Source organism: Cydia fagiglandana, chromosome 16 (genome assembly GCF_963556715.1).
Source record: "Cydia fagiglandana chromosome 16, ilCydFagi1.1, whole genome shotgun sequence".
Lineage (NCBI taxonomy): Eukaryota > Metazoa > Arthropoda > Insecta > Lepidoptera > Tortricidae > Cydia > Cydia fagiglandana.
Window position 1 is genome coordinate 8740421 of NC_085947.1, and position 20855 is coordinate 8761275.

General features: G+C 42.4%; 4 protein-coding genes across 5 annotated transcripts in view; 2 read left to right on the plus strand and 2 right to left on the minus strand.

Moving 5' to 3' along the window:
• Window positions 1–2106, plus strand: part of LOC134671908 (guanine nucleotide-binding protein G(o) subunit alpha) — a 66079-nt gene extending 63973 nt beyond the window's left edge. For both annotated transcript variants that reach the window (XM_063529767.1, XM_063529768.1), the window contains exons 8-9: window positions 1104–1257; window positions 1803–2106. In XM_063529767.1, the coding sequence (XP_063385837.1) occupies window positions 1104–1257; window positions 1803–1990 (342 nt within the window). In that variant the 3' untranslated portion in view covers window positions 1991–2106. The remainder of the gene's footprint in view (window positions 1–1103; window positions 1258–1802) is intronic.
• A 4219-nt stretch (window positions 2107–6325) lies between these two features.
• LOC134671909 (pachytene checkpoint protein 2 homolog) lies at window positions 6326–7955 on the minus strand. The gene has a single exon (XM_063529770.1). It carries the CDS (start codon window positions 7890–7892, stop codon window positions 6564–6566), a length of 1329 nt encoding a protein of 442 aa, XP_063385840.1. The 5' UTR covers window positions 7893–7955; the 3' UTR covers window positions 6326–6563.
• A 199-nt stretch (window positions 7956–8154) lies between these two features.
• Window positions 8155–9430, plus strand: LOC134672317 (cyclin-Q). The gene is made up of 2 exons (XM_063530213.1): window positions 8155–8908; window positions 9283–9430. Exons 1-2 carry the CDS (start codon window positions 8243–8245, stop codon window positions 9370–9372), a joined length of 756 nt encoding a protein of 251 aa, XP_063386283.1. The 5' UTR covers window positions 8155–8242; the 3' UTR covers window positions 9373–9430.
• A 1506-nt stretch (window positions 9431–10936) lies between these two features.
• Window positions 10937–20855, minus strand: part of LOC134671916 (cAMP-dependent protein kinase type II regulatory subunit) — a 29128-nt gene continuing 19209 nt past the window's right edge. The window contains exons 5-7 of the mRNA XM_063529778.1: window positions 18803–18974; window positions 17911–18000; window positions 10937–14543 (exon numbers count right to left, since the gene is read on the minus strand). Of these exons, the coding sequence (XP_063385848.1) occupies window positions 14413–14543; window positions 17911–18000; window positions 18803–18974 (393 nt within the window). The 3' untranslated portion in view covers window positions 10937–14412. The remainder of the gene's footprint in view (window positions 14544–17910; window positions 18001–18802; window positions 18975–20855) is intronic.

Sequence of the window (20855 nt, forward strand, 5' to 3'; positions counted from 1 at the left end):
TGGATTGGCGATATGAGAACGCTAGAATGTTTGGCGAGCTAGCGTCGCGGTAGTCGACTCGTACCTATCTGGTAGCTAGACTGTAGTGTAACAGCTATTTTTCACTTCACGATTTTTCATTTGACAGCACTTAACTTCTTAATGAATCAACAATTTTTTGTTGTTAGATATATGAATAAAAGTTTCCGCCAGTTTGACAGCCAAGCCAGATGGCGCTGTACTGCGCACTATATACAGGGTGGCCAAAAAATAAGTGCATTCCCGTTGCCAGGGAGGTTTTGGGATTGTACTGAGCAACTTTAACTATGGGACCAACCTCGAAATCACGAAAAGTTAGTAGATTTTGGCCACCGTGTATAATAAAGTACGGAGCCATACAGCGCCATCTACACTACCTGTCAAGTTCGAGGCACGAATTTATTTTAGTTAGACTGTACATGATCCACAATCAATTAATGAGATGGTTGACAAGGAAAAGTTGGTTCACCCACACACATAACTTTGAAAGATTGTGTGTAATTACTAATGATTCTCCGGTATGGTGGAATACCGGCCTAGTTCACCTCTGGGTTGGAAGGTCAGATGGCAATCGTTTTCATAAAAAAAATGAGTGCCTACCAGTGGCGGCGCGTCAAACATATCCATAGGCAAGCCGGGGCTAATTTGGCTTACATATTTCCTTTACAACTTTACTCAAACGTCCAAAAACAGGCAAGCCGGTGGGAATCGGCTTTTATGGACGCGCCGCCACTGGTGCCTACATTAATTGCTGGGATTAGTTTCCAAGCGGTTTCCTCCCATGAGCGAGCCTCCTGACTCCCCCTTGTCATTATTGCAGTTTTGAAATTGGAACCTTCTTGTATTCCATTTCGTCAGGTGACAAGCAAAAGTCACTAATTACAAAAAAAAATCGACCTTCTTTTAGTACTAATATGGTTCACTATGGCTATGAACTTGTGGTGGTACTTAGTGAATTTTGCTTGTAACTTAACGTGCTTTTGATTTAATCCTTTACAAAGAAAGGCCTCAGGGACTCAGGAGGCTAGAGATAATTTTGAAAGCTTGTGTGTAATTAGTGATGATTCTCCCGTATGGTATTCCAGAACCGCATGCAGGAGTCTCTGAAGCTGTTCGACTCGATCTGCAACAACAAGTGGTTCACGGACACCAGCATCATCCTCTTCCTCAACAAGAAGGATCTCTTCGAGGAGAAGATCCGCAAGTCGCCGCTTACAATCTGCTTCCCCGAATACACTGGTCAGTATACGATACATACTTACTACATAATGGGCACCCAATAGGGAATATTAAGCAAAACTCTGCATAGGGGGCGCCTCTAGCATAAACTGTAAACAAACCGCCTTGACCTTGGTCCTTGACGCGAAGGAAAATTGAGATAAATTCTCATTTATGTCAGTTTTCCTTCACACAGTTCAGTTTTTCAGTTTAGTTTGAGCAAAATGAGCGAGATGAATCTGCACTGAGTTGAAGAGTGAGTGAGTTCATTTAAATCACTCTTGAAACTTCATTTAAACACTGCCTAACAAATAATCTGTGAAAGCTTGTCACAAACCGGTTAAGGCTAGTTAGGCTAGTAGGGTCATTTCATTGCGTCAGTTCACCGTCCGGTGCCCGTTTCCGTCCACTTGGCGTAGTTAAAATAGCCTGAAATATACGCAATTTTCATTATCAAGCAATTTCCGTCAGTAGAAAAGAGCGGTAAATTAAAAAATCACGGCTCATCCCGGGGAATATCAGTGTTCTGGAGAAATTAATTGATTGTATAATTTTGTTATGTCCAGGCGCGCAAGAGTACGGCGAGGCGGCCGCGTACATCCAGGCGCAGTTCGAGGCCAAGAACAAGTCCACCACGAAGGAGATCTACTGCCACATGACGTGCGCCACCGACACCAACAACATCCAGTTCGTGTTCGACGCCGTCACTGACGTCATCATCGCCAACAACCTGCGCGGCTGCGGGCTCTACTAGGCGCTGACACACCACACCGCCGGTCCGCTGTCACAGAGCCTAGCTAATTTTTTAACCTACCGCATAAGTTTTATCCCTCTGTAAGTTTCGGACGCTCGCCTCGCGGGCCCGGGGGTGCCTGGCTACACGTGTGCCTGGGTCCATATGTACACGTGTGCCTAAGTACATGGGTACATGTGTACACGTGTGCCTGGGTACAAGGGTACACGTGTGCCTGGGTACAAGGGTACACGTGTGCCTGAGTACACGCGTACGTGTGTGCTTGGGTACAGTCAACTGTAAAAATATGGGTGTAGACAACTTACTCAAAAATATTTCCCATAGTTCTTAATTCGCTGACATAAGAGTTATGAGGCATGTTTTTGAAATGATTTGTACACCTATATTTTTACAGTTGACTGTACATGTGTACACATGTGCCTGGGTACTCGTGTGCCTGAGTACTCGGGTGAACGTGTACATGTGTGCACATGTGTCTAGGTACACAGGTGCATGTGTGCCTGAAAACACGTGTGCATGTGTGCCTGGGTACACGGGTACACGTGTACACGGTGCCCGTGGTCGGGCGGAGCCGGGCGCGGCGCCGGATCGGAGTTGTGATCGTTATTTTTCCTTGTAACATAAACCGATACCTGTTTAGTCGAGATCGGCCCCAGGGACGGCACGGACGGAGTCGCTAGAGATCTAGTGTTCAATTCTAAATGTTGGTGCTAGGGAGCGCCCCTGGCCGGCGTCGCGGCTCGGGTCGAGTCGGGTTGGCTCGGGTCGACTCGGGTCGGCTCGGGTCGACTCGGGTCGGCCCCTCGGCCGCCGCGTCGATGTTTACGTTGTATTTGTGTAAGAGTATTTATAGCCGCGTGTGAACCCGCTTGGAGCTGCGAAAGCGAACGCTTATATACTCACTCTCTTACGGACCAAACGGAAAAGAACCAATATAGTAGAACTGAAACTCGGTAGTGGGGAATGGACACGTTCACAGGCCTATTTTAACTGATACAAAACGTCATTCCATTATTAAGTATTATCAGTGATAATTTATCACTTACGATGAGAAATTATTTTTTATAAACTTTTGAATGCAAATCTGTAACCACTATCATACTGAGAGTTATTTTACGTAGGTGAGCTCCTAATGTAAGTCAGCTTGTACCGGCGCTCGAAGTCGTAGCGCACAAATTAGTTATTCCTACGAGAGCATTACTTCGTATGCCATATTTCTAAATAATTATTTTTTGTTTGTATTATTTTCTATATCACTTTACTGTAATCTTATAATGTAGCCTATAAGAGTAATGTCTCGTTTTCGATAAACCATGCTATTTATTTTGTAGCGTACGTAATCGTATTAAAGGTGGTAATTGTAAACTGTCATGTTTAATTTAATTTTAAGCGGAACCAACTACTCGGTCGCGGCCGGTCGCGGCTCGTTAAGATATGTGAGTATATAAACTCGGTATACACTCGCGAATCGGCGTAATCAAACACTATACATATATATAACTATATAACATAATTTATTATTAATATTAAAATAAAAATCTTACTTTAAGCGTTAGGACAGTAACCGTATCAATAAACATTAATTAATAACGCAATTAGACAGTAACCTTTACTATCGTCATAGTTAGGTGATTGATTTTTCATTTTACGTTTATGAGTATGTAAAAAGTGAATAAATGAAATCGTGACACCTACACTGTGACGCCGCGCCCTCTCGCCTGTCGCGGCACGCGGACCCTCGCTCGCTCCGGATGCCGGGGGAGCTCTCGCTCGCTCGGGATGCCGGGGGAGCTCTCGCTCGCTCGGGATGCCGGGGGAGCCCTCGCTCGCTCGGGATGCCGGGGCAGCCCTCGGGTGCCCGCAGGCCGCGGGGTCTCGCCGAAGGGCGCGGCGCGAGCTTGTTGCTAGGTAGGTTTTTTACTGTTATGTAAACGATATGTGTACGTAAAACTAATAAAGATAATATTAGCGCAGTTCTACATTCGACCCGAAACTAAACTTAAGTAAGCTTCACCCTTCATTAAAAGTTTTTTAATGGATGAATGGTGGTGGGTGTGATGTGAGTCGATTCCGACCACTCGGTCGTCGTGCGGGCCCCGCTCGGCGCCGCCGGAACCCCGGCTCGGGCGAGCCGGACAGAGGCGGATGCGAGGACTGCAACATGTCGCGAGATATGAATCCAGTGTGCCCGGCCCGACGCCCGCTACTTGACGAGGTGACTCCCTGTGCGAGGTGTCCGACCGTTAGGGCCGCTTGACGTGAACGAGGTGCGTTCAGAAATCGACACGGTGCCCCGCGACACCTCGTGAGCGGCTCCGGCTCGCTGTGACGGCGCCCCGAGCGCGAGGCTCGAGTCGTGCATTTACTCGGACGCGTTCCGCCGCTGCTGAACATTACCTTGTATGCTTTAATGTTTCGAGTGAATGTGATGTAAATTTTGTACACTGCCGCATTGTTTATTCGCTCGGATCACATTTAGTTCATAAGACGGTGACCCAAACGCACACGCCACATGAGAAACGAGTCTGTGACATGAATTGTCGCACAAATGATAGCGGTCGGAGTGAGGAACCGAAGCTCGAGGCCGCGCCGCCGTGGCTTGTGCGAATGCTTCTTATTTGAAGACTGAAATGTTGCGCTCAAAATGTTCTCGCGCTTTATTAGATCCGTGGAAAAGTGATCGCAGTTTTTTTAGGAGACTTAGGGTTTAGTAAAATGGTCACGATTCATGATACGTCTCGCTGCCGACGAGGGAAAGCATCAGAGTCCGGGACTCGTACCATCTCACTGACAGAGCGTATAGATAGAGTATGGAGCGACATTCAGTCGTCATTTTTAATATTAAACGCTCACAAAACACGTTGTCGATTTAAAACAATATCACCATGCTTCATTCATATTTGCCAAAGTTAATACTAACCTCACTATTTATACCTACTGTATGTTCTTCGATGATAAAATTGTGAAAAGCGCACCGAGCGCCGCGCACCCGCGCCGCCTCGAGCGTAATATTCGTACTGATCAAAGTACAATGTTGAAAATATCTTATTTAGAATTGATGACATGTAAACATTTATTTCTAGCGCGTGCTGCGGCCCGCCCGGCTCGGCCTCGGGGAGCCGAGGCCGGAATGGGCCTCGGCCAAGCGCTCCAGCGCAGGCGAGGCCGGAGCAGGCCTCGGCCGAGCGCTCCAGCAGTCGAGGCCGGAGCGGGCCTCGGCCGAGCGCTCGAGCCCAGCCGAGACCGGAGTAGCCCTCGGCCAAGCGCTGAAGCCCGGTCGAGGCCCGCTCCCAGGCGGACCTATCTAATGAACAAACGTTTAAGAAAGTAAAATTTTTAGTCACTAGTGGGTAATTTTTGAATGTGATTCAATCTTATCTTTATTTTTCTATATCGAGTGACATCTTTTGTAACTTTTATTTCTTTATGTTCCAACTTATATTTTGTAATTGCATTTACTGAAAGCGATGTATTTAACCAACGATGTAATGAAGTAATATTTTCTCTTTTTTGTATCTCGTCTGCACTGGTATTTTTTATTGAATTTACTATAAATGTACTTTAAGTGTATAATTTTAAATAAATTACTGAAAATGATTATATTCTAATTTTTATGTTCAAATAATTATAATAGTTTCATTTACTCTTCCCCTGTTCTCTCGCATCCTTTTCCTTATTATAATTATTAAACTTGTCTGTCTGTGTCTGCTACATCTGCTCAGTTTTGATGATCAGTAATATTTGGACTGATTGCTACTTCTCCCAGATGGCTTCTTTATTAGTTGCGGAGTTCTCTAGGAGGTACGCAAACATTTAAAGAGAAATTGCAGTTGATGTCAATAAAAATTGTGCTGAATTGTAGACATATTTAAATGAGTCATATTTTAAAAGCGAAATCATTTCTATAGCTTAATTTATACATACACTTAGTTACACATAAAAAAGAGATGGATCACAAAAGGTAAGATGGGCCGATGATGTTGTAAAACAGCTGATGACCACACAGCTTCGAGCAACACCGGCTTCCGACACAGCCCACGACAGACGAACATGAAATAAGATGGAGGAGGCTTTCTACCCTATAGGGGCCATAAAATAAATGCGAAATTAACTCTTACCTCATCACGCTTCAACCGCCCAACCAGTGATTTACATGACATTTAATGGGGGATACTATAGAAGTGGTTTAAATGAATGCTAATAATTTACGCAGAAGTTAGTGTGCATTATCTGAGGGGAAATATTCACAATGCAATATATTACCAAATATAGAAACTATGGACAAACAATAAAAACACAACATTAAAATTCATATCTTATTTAATTCTTATAACATCCACATAGGGAATTGTGGAAATTATCACAGCATTTATAGAGAAAAATTCACATTTATTCCTACAATCTAAAAATTAACTAAATCCTGTAATAAGGCACTGGTATTAAATCTGTAAAGAGAATAACACATTTAAAACTGTAATTATTATAAATTTAGCCATTAAATTAATGTATTTCAGTGGCCACTAATTTTGCGACATTACAGAAATAGGTAAACATTAAAAATCTACACTTAATTCTAGTGTCCATTAACTATAGTTCCTGTAGAAGGTTGAGTTGGCTTAGTTAAAGGTTCATCAGCTGTTAGAGCTGCTTCATCTTCCAGGTGTCGTTGTAACGCTGCAGTCATAGCTTTTAGGAATGCAACTAGGTTCAAAGACTCCCGACTAGATTGTGGCGCATGCAATGCCAGCGCCAGGAATGGCAGCCGCCGCAGCGCCCGCCCCGACAGCGACGCCTGTGACGCCGCCTGCGCCACCTCCCACAGCATAAGGCTTGGCCGCGCGTGTTCAGAGTCGGCCCAGCCTGAACCCTGCAAAACTCTGTGCCCAAAAAGCAGGTCACGTGGTGCCACTATTCCACGCGCCATCAGCTCCTCGCAGCATCCGCGTAGAATCTCGTATGCCGCGCGCGCCGCCGGCGGCCCGACCCGACGCTTCAGGTCTGCTCGATCAACGAAAGCTACATCTACTGCCGTCGTCAGGTTGGATGTGGCGAGCACGAGAGCGTTGGGAAGACGTCGCAACCGGTCTAACTGAGTGAGCAGAGCGTTAACGGCGCGGAGAGCGTCTGAAGGCTCGAGACCGGCCATAGCCGCGCGCCGAGCGTGCGCTAACGATTCCACCTCATCCACAAGAACTATGCACAACATCCGCGGGTCAGACGCTATCTCACGCACACGTTCAAACAGCTTAGCCACGAGTTTTCCGCTTTCCGAGAACCATTTCGAAAAAAGTCCATGTGCGTTAATCTCTAAAAGACGAGCCCTTGAAAACCGATCGCCGAGACGGATTGACAGTTTTTGAGCTAATGCGCGGCAGAGACTGGTCTTGCCCGTGCCGGGCGGCCCGTGTAGTAGCACGACCCGGCTCCAACCCACCACTAGAGGGTTCACACCGCGATCTGTTAGCTCTAGCGCTGTCTTTACGTAGCGCAGAGTATCCTCCTTGAGCCGTGTGTCGTATATTAGACTCTCCCACAAGCCGTGGAACTCCGCCGCGGGCAGCGACCATACGTCAGCTGCAGACACTTCTTCACCCGAGGTATCATCAGTCATAGTGTCTGTTTCCACGCCATACTGATCGAGCATATGCACATGAAATACAAGATCAGCGTCACGCGGAGATACATCTGTTTCGTGTTCGGCGTCGCAAAAAGTAATGCACTGCACGTGTTCTTTCAGTTCTAGAGCATCTATCTGATCTTCAAACGCAGTATTGTTTATTGTGGCACCAGGAGTTAGCATGGGTAACTTGATTAAAAAGCCCCGTACCAAGTCTTCAATATAATCCTTAGAGGCACGGCTCTGTCTCACTTGAACAATTTCTATATGAAGAGATGTACTCATGTTGAAAGCCTTATTTTGTTTTAATTTGATATATGTTTTATTAACGATACAAGAAGGAATGAAAATAACTTAAATAACTGCCGTTCCCAATTCAAATGTTTGAAGCAGAAAAAAATTACATGACATTGACAAATGCAATGAGCCATTCCATAGACAAGAGCTGTTTGAGAAAATCTTAACAACGAATGTGACTTCCTTGTCAGATAACGGAAACCGCGTTTCTTTTATACACTCTAATAGCTTGTTAGTAAATGTCGGTCGATATTGACATTGACGACGCCGACGACGCTAAGAATAAAAATTTCATTTTATTTCTAACCTAACTTGATTATAAATTCGATTAATTAACTATGAAGGACGTTATTGATGTATTGGCTTTGCAAAGTTCTCGACGCGAACGACGTTTACCGGATTATCGTAGTGCACCAGGCCACAGTTTAGCCACCAACTTCATATTCGAGTGCGGTATAAAATTAGGCCTGCAACCGGCAACTGTAGCTGCAGGAGCTATATTTTATCACAGATTCTTCAAAGATGTGGATAAGAATGACTACGATTGCTATGTAATATGCACAGCCTGTCTTTGTGCCGCTGGGAAGTCTCGGGATGAACCGGTGAAACTGCGTGATGCAGTGAATGTGGCGTATAACTCGATCAATCGCGGTGCTGGTCCTTTGGAGTTGGGAGAAGAGTATTGGTCGTGGCGCGGTGCAGTGGCACAAGCCGAGTTGTTGGTCCTACGAGTGCTGGGCTTTAATCTAGACGCACCATCGCCTCACAGATATTTGCTGCACTATCTGCGGTCTCTGCAGGAGTGGTTCCCGACTCCACAGTGGCGCTCTGCGCCAGTAGCCCGCACAGCTATGGCCTTCTTGCAAGACTTTCATCATTCCCCAGCAGTGTTGGACTACAGAGCACCACACATTGCAGTAGCTAGTCTGACATTGGCTTTACATGTTCTTGGAGTCTCTGTGCCTCTGGCATCTACTCTAGATGACGATGCAGCGTGGTATTCGGTAAGATTTTGTAAACATTTATTAATATTTGGCCTAGTTTATTCTTTCAATTTAAATTACAGATTTCATAGAATATGCAATGCTGTCCAAGAATTTTTTTAATGCTTACTTATAGCACATAATCAAGGTATTATGCAAGTGACACTTGTTTGAAGGGTGGTGGAAAGGGTGAATTGAACTTGCTAAGGTCAGATGGCAGTCACTTTCTTAAAAACTAGTGCCTACGCCAATTCTTATTGCCAAGCCATGACGAAATGCCGGGACAACGCAAGAGAGATGATGATTAAACTTATAAAATCTTGATTGAACATTGCCCCCCTTTAGTAAAAAATATGATTTAAATTCTATAAGTTATTGTTTTTCTTTTGTTACAGGTGTTTACGAAAGACTTGCAAAAGGAAAAGAATTGGGAGATCATGGAAAAAATAATGCTAGTTTATAGCAGAGAACCAGAACCACTTTAAATGTAATAATTTAATGTAGGCTAAAATTTATTGACAAATAAAGATAAGATTGATACTTCCTGTTTATTCTTTTCTTTACTAAAGGTCCTGTCCTGACCTCAACCTCATGATTATTTTCAAACATGAACATTCCAAATAGGCCAACAAAGGCACTTTTGCAATTCAAATAGAATTTACATACAAGCAAAAAAACATCAAAAATTTAAACTTTTGTTGGTGTCCTCAACTCGGGTGATGGCAACCCGTCTTGTGAGGGATATTTGTATGAGTAGGTAGTCTTAACAAATCGTACCCGCGAGTTTGATATAAATGTAGTGCATAATTATTTTCCATCGTATTTTCACGGAAACTTACGAATGTGTCTTGCTATTTCTAAAAACTGACATTGAACTAGCATGACAAATACGTTTCCGAGAACGATGGAAACAATTTTATTATGCACTACATCTGTAGCTGAAATTGAAGGTGATGTATAGATAGCACCTAGGGTTGCCAACCGTACTATATTATATAGTATTGTACTATATTTTGGCTCTCTGTACTATATACTTTTGGAAAAATATATAGTACGCTAAAATACTATATTTCCGATTAAACGTATATTACACTCATGTTTAGTAGTTTATCTAAAAGTACTATTTTTTTTTAAATGTACCTTATGTGCCTTATTCTGGGAAATACTATATTCCACCAAAAAAAAGTTGGCAACCCTAATAGCACCATACATGTTCGGTGGTTCAACTTTTGACAACCAGCGCTACCGCAAAAGGGTGGTATTCCACCTGTCCAATTTGTATTTTGCCTAATGAGAGTGAGACGCAATGACATTGGACAGATGGAATACCACCCTTATGTAACTACGTACAGCGCCATCTACATAAACTGTAGAATTGTAAGAAAAGAAATGCAAGTCTTGGAAATGACTCCGGTTTGAACTCATTCGTATACGTAATTAACCCCTTATCAGACTGACAGATCAAACATGACTATCGAATGTCAGTCTTACTACTTAATTGTAAATAGAACACAAATTTAAAGTACCTAACCATGTCACAGAATAAATAATAGTACCTAGTACTAATATACAGAAGATTCACTCTAACAGAACGCGTTTGTTACGATTAGGACTGATATGACCGCTAGGTGGCGACAGCGCCACGCGCGACTCAAGTCATAGCCACCAAAATTGGTGTGGGATGGATGTACTTGTAGCTACCTGTAGCAAAGCGACGAAATCGCGGAGTGAGCATTGAGAAATCCTCTTAAGCCTATTGTTTGGTGATATGATGGATGCAGTGGCGGATTTGCAGTCTTTGCCGCCCTAGGCCCCAGGCCCTGTAGCCGCCCCTTTCAAGGCACCCATAATATTTACTACATTTTGAGTTATTTCTTGTTACCATCAGCGAATTTTTTGTCACAATTTGTCGCCCCTAAATATCTTGCCGCCCTAGGCCAGGGCCTACTGTGCCTCAGGGCAAATCCGCCACTGGATGGATGTGATATGATATAATCAGAGCATAAGGATCAAGGAATTTGAGATACAACTACGGCAATTAAACAACACTTAGATCTACAAACAAATATAATCCAGTTTTCTAACATTTTACGATACATAATTTTTATAAATGTACAGGGTAAGCTCATGACGTGGGAAAAGCGGTACTAGTTTTCAACTGGCTACCGTATGTGGTGCAATAATATTTAAACATGGGGGCGGCGAGCGCCGCGCTGATATGCTTTACTTTTCATGGAACAGGTATGACAACTTACAGCTAATGTGAACATATGGAATAGGCTCCAAATTTCAACGTGCTGTCAGGTTACAAATCTACATTAGACACCAATGACTAGTAATTTATAAAAATTACGCTACGGTTAAGCGTATTTAATTCCAATTTCACATTAGAATGCCGGAGATAGGTGACCGGCTCGGAGACGCGGCCGTACTCTGTGCGTCCCGTGGAAGACAACAGAATCGAGACATCTCCATTCCTCCAGTTATATTTGTGCAAGTAATCCATATACTTCGAGCCCGTTATATTGGATCCAAATATCCAAGAAACCGAATATACACTCGTAGCTAATGTTGCCTCTCCTAGTACACTGATGCGATGCTAATAAGAATGCACGTTTTAGACATCAGTATAAAGAGAAAGATTTATATCTTAAGTATACTATGATTTATTAAAATCTATAAATAAATTCCACACTGACATAAAATTTAACACATGATATTGATGTAAAACGACATAGATAAATGACAGTAATTAGTTATTGCACAATACTATTAATTAACAGCTACTGGGTCTGATACACCGGGGACACACAGACACATGTCGTGACGCAACGCCCACCTGTACAGGTAACAAACACAACGTTATACACGGGTCGCGGTACAAGGGAATATCAAACATCATATTGTACCACAGAAGGGAACTCAGTGACGTCACACTCACACACGCGCACCATCCACTGGAGCTACTAAAGACCGAAACTTTTAATATTCCGGAACTAAGTACAGTACAGTACAATCAAACTGTCATATAAAAGGTATTTTATGCAAGGTTTTATAAAACCATGTATAAACGTTTGTCATGTCTATAGATGAAGATTACAGTATGAAATCAAAGGTATAAATTGGATTATTGTACTTATTAAAAGAATTGGTCAGTAGTTATACTTGATGGCACTAAATACACATATCTCACAACACATTTCACATAGAAAAAGGCAGTTTAAGAAGTCAAAACACGAGATTAACATTTAGTTGTTAGTGAGAAAGGCTTGTTGTCTCCTGATTGATGTTTGTATGAAAGTAGGCACTTGAAGTGAGAATTTTGCCCTCTTCATTGGTGAACAAATAAATTAAAATTGTAACAATAAAAACTAAATAAAATATATACGCATTATAATCATACTATGTCAAACAGTAACATGGGAATGTATTAAGCTATATCGAAACAAACGTCAAATGATGACAGACCTGCTTTGTTAACGAAAGCTAAAAGCACGGGACAGAGACGCAATTTGAAAAACCTTATTGACAAATTTCTTATAAAAGCTCTGAAAATAGCTAGTATGATAATCTAACAATCAAAATAAAATTATTAACATTATAATTCATTAGTAAATTCTTTAATTAAATAAAACAATATAATCAATCTTCTATGGCAGCAGAAATAAATTTGTACATTTAGCACATGGCATCAAACCGGCACATCCTCACCCCTCAGGATTTAACGTCTATGCTCATTCACCTAGTCTACCGATATTTAATTACAATAATAAGTGACGAAACTAACAGCTACGTAAACATAGACTTAATTATTAAAATTTAGTGCTACACACATGATGATCTTTACGCATTCCACTACTTTGGCTGGATTTAGAAATAAGGTTGTACAATGTTCTAATTTTAATTTATAATACTGGAAAGTTTTACCTGAGGGTTACTTGTGCTGCCGCGACCACACCGTGCCGCGCACGACAAGTGGTCGTGTTCGTCTTGATACATCAATATATTCCTTATTCGCAAGACGACATTGCCTTCTCCGGTGTTAGCAACCGAGCCTCGGTCCAGTCGGCATACCTCAGATCTTTCACGTTAAATGTTAATGAGCAAAACAAAACAATAGGAACTCACTACTACAAAAAAAACCTCAACACTAAAAGTGAACACAAAAATAATTCTCTCCCTAAACGATAATTTTACAAATAATATATGTTCGTCTTTGTAAAATAAAATATAGTTCTGATACGATTACCACGATTTCCCGATCGCTACGGGTCCAGTGACCTCGCACTTACAATATTGAATAGCCCAGAGTGATACTTTTAAATTCGCATTTCCAGTAACAATTACAAATATGTCACTACTATAATTTGGCATTCAATATCCGAACCACGCGACATACGTTCTCAATATACATACACTACACAAAGTAGTAGAATACATTAACAGAGATAACATAAATAAATATAGTATGTGAGTAGATTTGATCTAATCACGAGTAAAATTAAACTAGTAACTTTACCTACAGGTATACTCTATCCAGAAAAGCCCGTGTCAGTGAAAATATCTTAAATATTAATAGAAAACTGCGACAGTTGTAGAGAAAATCGCAACTTTAGTTGAGACACGATCGAGCGCCGAAAAGTATTGCATTGCCAACGTCAATCCGTCCAATATATTCGATACAATATTACACTATTGCCTTGTCCCCGTCACAGTCAGGTTTCTTCGCTAGTCGGCGGTCGTCGAAACACACTGACAAACTCTACGTTAATCTAGTTACATTTTTAATACTAACCCAATACCAAAGGTCACACAAATTTTATGGCACATAACGTGAGCAATGCTTGAAGTAGTCTTAAAACGAATTTTGGTCATTATAAGTTAGTTAGATCGATGATATTGCTGATTGATCAGTTCACTGGAACATTTGACTCGACTGTATCCTTCGCCAGTGAGTTTCTCGCGACCGCCGAGGTCGTGCCGCTCGCGACTGTTCCTTAAATTTACATAGCTACTAAGGCAGTTCTCTATCTAAAATAAGCGTATTTTTGTATCAATGCAATATCGTTGAGCGCTCGTCTGTTCGTCGTCTCCCCTTCCATTCAACTCGTAATCTATACCACGATACATTATCAAATGACTCAATTAACATGGCACTGATTTTTTACAAATCAAAGTATATTTTTCTATCAAATTTTGTACCTCGTCCCAACGAACATTAGTAGCGGTTAAGCGAGAAATATAAATTATTACACAAGCGTCAAGCGAGCTCGATGAGCACAAAACGGACTTTCCAAAAAAAGTGTCGAGATCACGCTATCTTCCTAACGAACGCGGAAAGGAAAAGAGGCTTACAAATATAAAACATTAACGACCAATGGAAGAAGGAGCCCGCCTGGGTACCGGACCTGGGCCTGCGTCAAGCAGGGACGGGGGACAGGGAGAGCGTGATCTCGATGGTGGGCGGAGGGTAAGGGATGCAAGATTACGGTGTGTTCGGTGTTGGAAGGGGCGTGTGGGCGCGTTCATCGCACGTCGGTCAGGTTGGACTTGTCTCCGAACAGCTTCACCAGCTGCTCCTCGTAGTCGTCGATGTTGCGCTTCATGATCTCCATGCACGGGCCCAGCAGGCGCTCGAATGTCTCCACGTCCAGGACTGTAACACACACACACAATTTATTATAATCTATTATTTTATTTTGTTGTCTGAGTACCCACAACACAAGCTTTCTTGAGCTTACTGTGGGACTCGGTCAATCTGTGTAAAGAATGTCCTATGATATTTAATATATTTATTTATAAAAAAAAAACCGGGCAAGTGCGAGTCGGACTCGCGCACGAAGGGTTCCGTAGCATAATGCAAAAAAAAAAGCAAAAAAAAAAAACGGTCACCCATCCAAGTACTGACCACTCCCGACGTTGCTTAACTTTGGTAAAAAATCACGTTTGTTGTATGGGAGCCCCATTTAAATGTTTATTTTATTCTGTTTTTAGTATTTCTTGTTATAGCGGCAACAGAAATACATCATCTGTGAAAATTTCAACTGTCTAGCTATCACGGTTCGTGAGATACAGCCTGGTGACAGACAGACGGACGAACGGACGGACAGCGAAGTCTTAGTAATAGGGTCCCGTTTTACCCTTTGGGTACGGAACCCTAAAAAACACACCATTAAAAGTTCGTTTTTTTAGCATTAGAAAAAAGGTAAACAATCTTGACGTGTCTTTTTTATTGAAAAACTCTTTTGAAAAATAAGTCACGGCAAATATTTAACAATTATCAATCATATACGATTATTTATATTATTTTGCTTTCATAAACAACTGTAAGCATTTTTCAATTAAGAGAGATCTCTATCGCGTAGTTTTATTATTAAAAACGATCAAACAAAACAAATTATTTATAAATGTTCCAAGTGCAGAAAAAGCGAAAGCGTGCACCGCAGCGTCAATATATTACGGCGGCGCTTTGAGATGACATGGTATAGGTATGGTTAGTTCCCGCGCATGTCATAATACATATATCACATGATACAGCACACATCTGTCGTCATTCATCTTTCAGGCTCCGCGCGTTAGGGTTGATCCCCGTATCACACGCCTGCTGATTTTATGATACGCCCCGAAAAGTCGTACTATCTATAATATAGGCTTTACGAATGTAAAATAAATTTTAGCTACCATTTCAACCCTCGGAAAGGTCGTGACATTCGAGCGATGTTGAAGCATCACAACTGTTTCAATCAAAGATCAAACAGAATATGCGGCAAAGACGTAGGAGCATTTTATAGCACTAAATCAAATCGGTCGGGACGGTTGGCACAAGCGCGTTGGGCGGCGCTATCGCTCATTCCTAGCATACTTCATATTCCATTCTTAGACTAAGTACACTAGAGATCATATAAACCGAATCGGACATAAAAATATCCCTGAACTCACTAATAGTAGATATTTACTCGGTAACATAAATACATTTTTTTTGGTACATATGAAAATTAACGTTACGAACGCGTTATGCTCGGAGTTAGATAGGAAATTAGAAATATGGGGAAAACATGCGAATCATATTTAAGGAGCATTATTCGTAGAACATGGCTGCTGGAGCAAAAATGCTCTTAAGAGGCGATCTCCAATCAGGTTTGGATGAAGGCAGCGTACGACAGGTCATTGTGGATATCCTTGACGGACGTTTATGTCCAGCAGTAGACGTCTTTCGCCCTATACGATGACGATTCATGTATCTGACCGTACTTAGATAAGTCGCGATCTATTTTAGTCTCTTTACCGACAGAATTAGCCCCGCGGAGTGTACTATAATTCGTCGGTAAACAGCTCGCAAGGTAAGCCGTATTTCATTCAGAATTACTCGGTCGCAGCGCGTCCGCCCCCGGCTCGGCAATCATCTCGGACAACGGCCAAATGACGGTAATTGACAGCTGTCAAACCGGAGTTCAACAGTCCCTTTGCGGCAGTGGACAGGTATAATCGTTGCGTTTAGGGACAAATGCATTGACATCATGAATCTGGATCTGGCATGAGGGATGGGGGGAAATGACTGAACGGGATAGTCTTATGTTATGTATCTTTCAGTAGGAGTAGCAGCGAAAGCGCTATCATCGTTTGTCCTTGTCACAAATCACATTTGTTTTATTCCCCACCGTAAATTTAGTATGTACAGTCGACGTCAAAGAGAAATTTACAGCCAAAGTAACAAAAAAATGTTTACACGACCTAAATGCTATGACAATAAAGTCGTGTAAATAATTTTTTGTAACGTTAGTCGTAAAGATCTCTTTGACGTCGACTGTACATATTATGGTGGGCAACAAATAAATTCGACGAATCATAGTGTGGCATTGCGTATGTCTTGTCCCTCATGGAGGCACGCGTATACCACTTCTATAGGATCCTACCTTTTATGATTGACATCGATTAATTAAGTTATGACTAAGGCGGTCTTCACGGATGCGGGTCTGCACTCCGCTCCGCCGCCGGTTTAAAACAGTGTAGAAGCCCTTATTAATTTATAATTTGACACCAATATACCTTCGTTTCTCTCGCCTTGCCCTATTGGCACTTCTATTGAAAGATAACTCGGAGCTAAATAATTATCTAACATTGTTTTAGTTTTCCGATCTACTGATTCTCGGAACAACCTCTATTGTTGTAATGTGAATGAACACACCAAGAGCAATTAGTGGACACCAAAAATAGTAACATCCTTTTTTAATGCAGGTAATGATCTTGAACAACCGGTTTTTACAAATATAAAGGCAAGATTTTCTTATTGTATACAATTGTAATTGACCATGCCGTTTGGTCTTGGTATAGTTGAGTTGTCAAGTTTTTATATAGGTAATTAATTAAATAATTAGTCAGAGCTACCGCCTAAGATCCACTATAAAATATTGCGAAGAGGCAAATAATACACAACCGTCAGTGTCTCAAATTGCGAATTTTCAACTCTACGACGGAGGTAGACTAGTCGTTTTGATAACATAATTCACGACGTCCTTCGACAACCATCCCAACGTGACAGGAAACAATAATATGTTAATTAGTGTGAGACACAGCCCTCTGGTTTGATGCTCTCTTTCGGACCGTTTGCTCTAGCCTTTTAGTCCGTAGCGGCAACATACTTGCCATCATCTTTAAAACAAAAACGCTTCTCTACTATAAGAATTACGGTTCGGAATCGAATGACTAGAAAGGAATGTCAAATGCTTAAAGGGCTAGTCTCCTCTGATCCCCTGTCTTGGTCTTAGATTATTCTAATTGTGACAGTTCTATCTATACCCACACTCTATTTTTATCTGCGTGAGGTTCCATTAATTCATCATTCGTATAATGCGTCGCAGCCGTAAACCTGTTATCGCCTCCGAAAGAAGTGGAAGAGATTTGTTATTATTATTATTGGCAGGTATTGTTGGCTAATGTAGCTAGTCCGTAATATCCTTGAAATGGAGTTTGCGATTTTAGCCGATGAATGTTCCATTCGGCTCAAATTCCCAAGGAATACTCACATGCAAGCTTGACGGGCCCGACGGCGTACGCGGAGGCGGCGCGCGGCTTGTGGGTCACCAGCGCCAGCTCGCCAAAGTAACCGCCTTTGCCTGCACACAAACACACCACATATAATTAAGTGGCCCTAGTGAAAAAGGGTAAATTTGCATATAAATTCATCCACTAAATACATGCCGTCGGCAAAACTCTGCCGCCCAGCCTTGGTCAGCTAGTAACTAGCACAGAATAAATAATAGTACTAGGTACAGAAGTTTCACTTTCTAACAAACTGCGTCTATTACGACAGATATGACCGCAAGGTGGCGCAAGCGCGAGCAGGCGTCCGTTCCGTAGCAGTGCGCGGCAACTACTACTGCTAGACACCAAAATTGGTGTGGGCAGCATGTACTTGTATTGTCGTATTCGCGGAGTGAGCCACGCCTGCTAGTAGTAGAGTGAGGACTGACCGAGGCACTTGATCTCGTGCTCGTTGACGTCGTCGCGCGCGTTGCGGATGCTGACGGAGCCGTCCTCCGCGAAGTACATGACGTCTATATAAGCTGGGTGCCAAAGCTAAGGTTTAGATTCTAAACTTTAGAATAATGTAAACGTAAGGGCTAGGACTGACCGAGGCGCTTGATCTCGTGCTCGTTGCCGTCGTCGCGCGCGATGCGTATGCTGACGAAGCCGTCCTCCACGAAGTACATGACGTCTATGTAAACTGGGTGCCAATGCTAAGGTTTGGAATAATGTAAAGGGCTAGGACTGACCGAGGCGCTTGATCTCGTGCTCGTTGCCGTCGTCGCGCGCGATGCGTATGCTGACGAAGCCGTCCTCCACGAAGTACATGACGTCTATGTAAACTGGGTGCCAATGCTAAGGTTTGGAATAATGTAAAGGGCTAGGACTGACCGAGGCGCTTGATCTCGTGCTCGTTGCCGTCGTCGCGCGCGATGCGGATGCTGACGGAGCCGTCCTCCACGAAGTACATCCCGTCGGCGGTGTCGCCCTGCCGGATGATCATCTCGCCGTCGATCAGCGTGCGCGGGAGCAGCGCGTCCGCCAGGTTGGCGCGCTCGTACGGCTGTTCAAACAAATTACCATTATATTACATGTACAATTTAAGTATAGTAGTTAGGGCAGGGGTGTATACGATCTAAGAGCGTTTTGGTCCGTTAATTTTTATTGACTACATACTTACTTACCTACGTTCGAAAATTGCAATCTTAGTGACATAATGCCCTATTTAAATCACGTTTTATCTCGTATATTTTTTAAGACATATTCAGCGCGGCTTTAACCTATAACGAACAGAAAATTGCTATTGCATTGTTCTTTTTATAATTGTAGAATGTTCCTGTATAACTTCACAACACACACAACACACAACGGAGCCACGCCGTTTTGTCGTCTAAATAGTGTTTAGTTTTAAGGTTAGAAAATACATATGTATGTTAGTCTGTAAGGTATTTGTAATATGGGCCTTGTTGCCTGAATTAAATATCTAAATAAATAAATTAATTAATAACTTGCCTTTACGCTAGGAAATCATGGTTCATTTATTGTCCAACCGTACATAAACATAAATTACGAACACATTTTTAGTTAGTGCCGCAAAATGCACACTCAAAACACGCGTAAAAAATACACTAATTACATTATTAGATCAAACGGAACAAATTGAATCATTGTTACTAATCGTGTGACTGTAGTATCTTATATAAATAATGTACGACTGTAAGTAAACCGCCGTAGGGGGGTATTGATCAATGGTCACCGCCTTCATAAATGTTGAATATTTTCACCGTGTCCAGTGGCCGGTGACCTACTTCTGTACTGTCGGTGCCTATTACGTATCGGGGTTCGATTTCGAGCTGGGGAAATGGACATGTTTCTCATAAATATTTATCTAGTAATTCAAAGGTAATTGGGTTGGGACATAACATAATTCAAAATATATGACATAGAGTTGGTCACTTCAGATAATATCTGCGAGACGACAAAAGATCCAGTAAACAATGAAATCAAATAATCATGTCTGCGTTGAAATTTAATCATCAATCAACACTTTTATCGAAGTAATTAACACATTCGCCGCACATTTTAACCGCGATCGCGTCCTACAACCAATGACATTTGAACATGTTTCGTGACCAGATTACAATGTGTTATGACGGCTGTACACACTCGGCGAGAGCGTATCGCCGATAGTCTCGACATCGCTCCGATCCAATCGGAGAAGCGAGAGACGGGACGAGGAAGAGCGAGACGAGAAAGGAGCTGTATGTCCACACTCATTCTCGGCCCGTCTTGGGGTCTCTCGACGAGTGTGTACAGCCCGCATTAAAGTGTCGGCAGATCTGAAACTTTCGCTTGTGTTGGGTTATTCGAGGCGATCTTGCTAATTTGCGGGTTACATTACAGTTAATCTCTCTCTTTGACTTGGAATTCTCGTTTTGAGCGCCCTGCGGGCGCAGCACGGTTCCATTTTTATCGACTATCACTATGCGCGACCCTTTCGCACTTACATACTTGTTAGAACGTGACAGATATGGTGATAAGGGATAAAAACGCGACCGTGCTACGCCGCCTGTAGGCTTAGCACAGGAGCGGCGCGACAATATCTCGCCTGCGAGATAGACTACCCGTGCCTCTCTAATTAAAACTAAGAAAAAGACGGATAGTCGAGCCGCTCCTATACTAGGCATACTGGTCGAGTTTGCTCCATATTTGTGTACGGCCTGTACGCCGTATGCATATATGTATTGGCTTGTAAACTGACAGCTGAGTGGGCACTCGGCGCACGCCGCGAGCGACTCGACTCGCCATACTGAATGTTCGAACGCTCAAGCTGTAACGTGTAATGTATAACACCAAAATGTTATAAGTCGGTCTTCACTATTATGTCACAATAAAGTTACTTATTTTCACCGTAAGAGTATTAATAATAATAATAGTCGTGTGA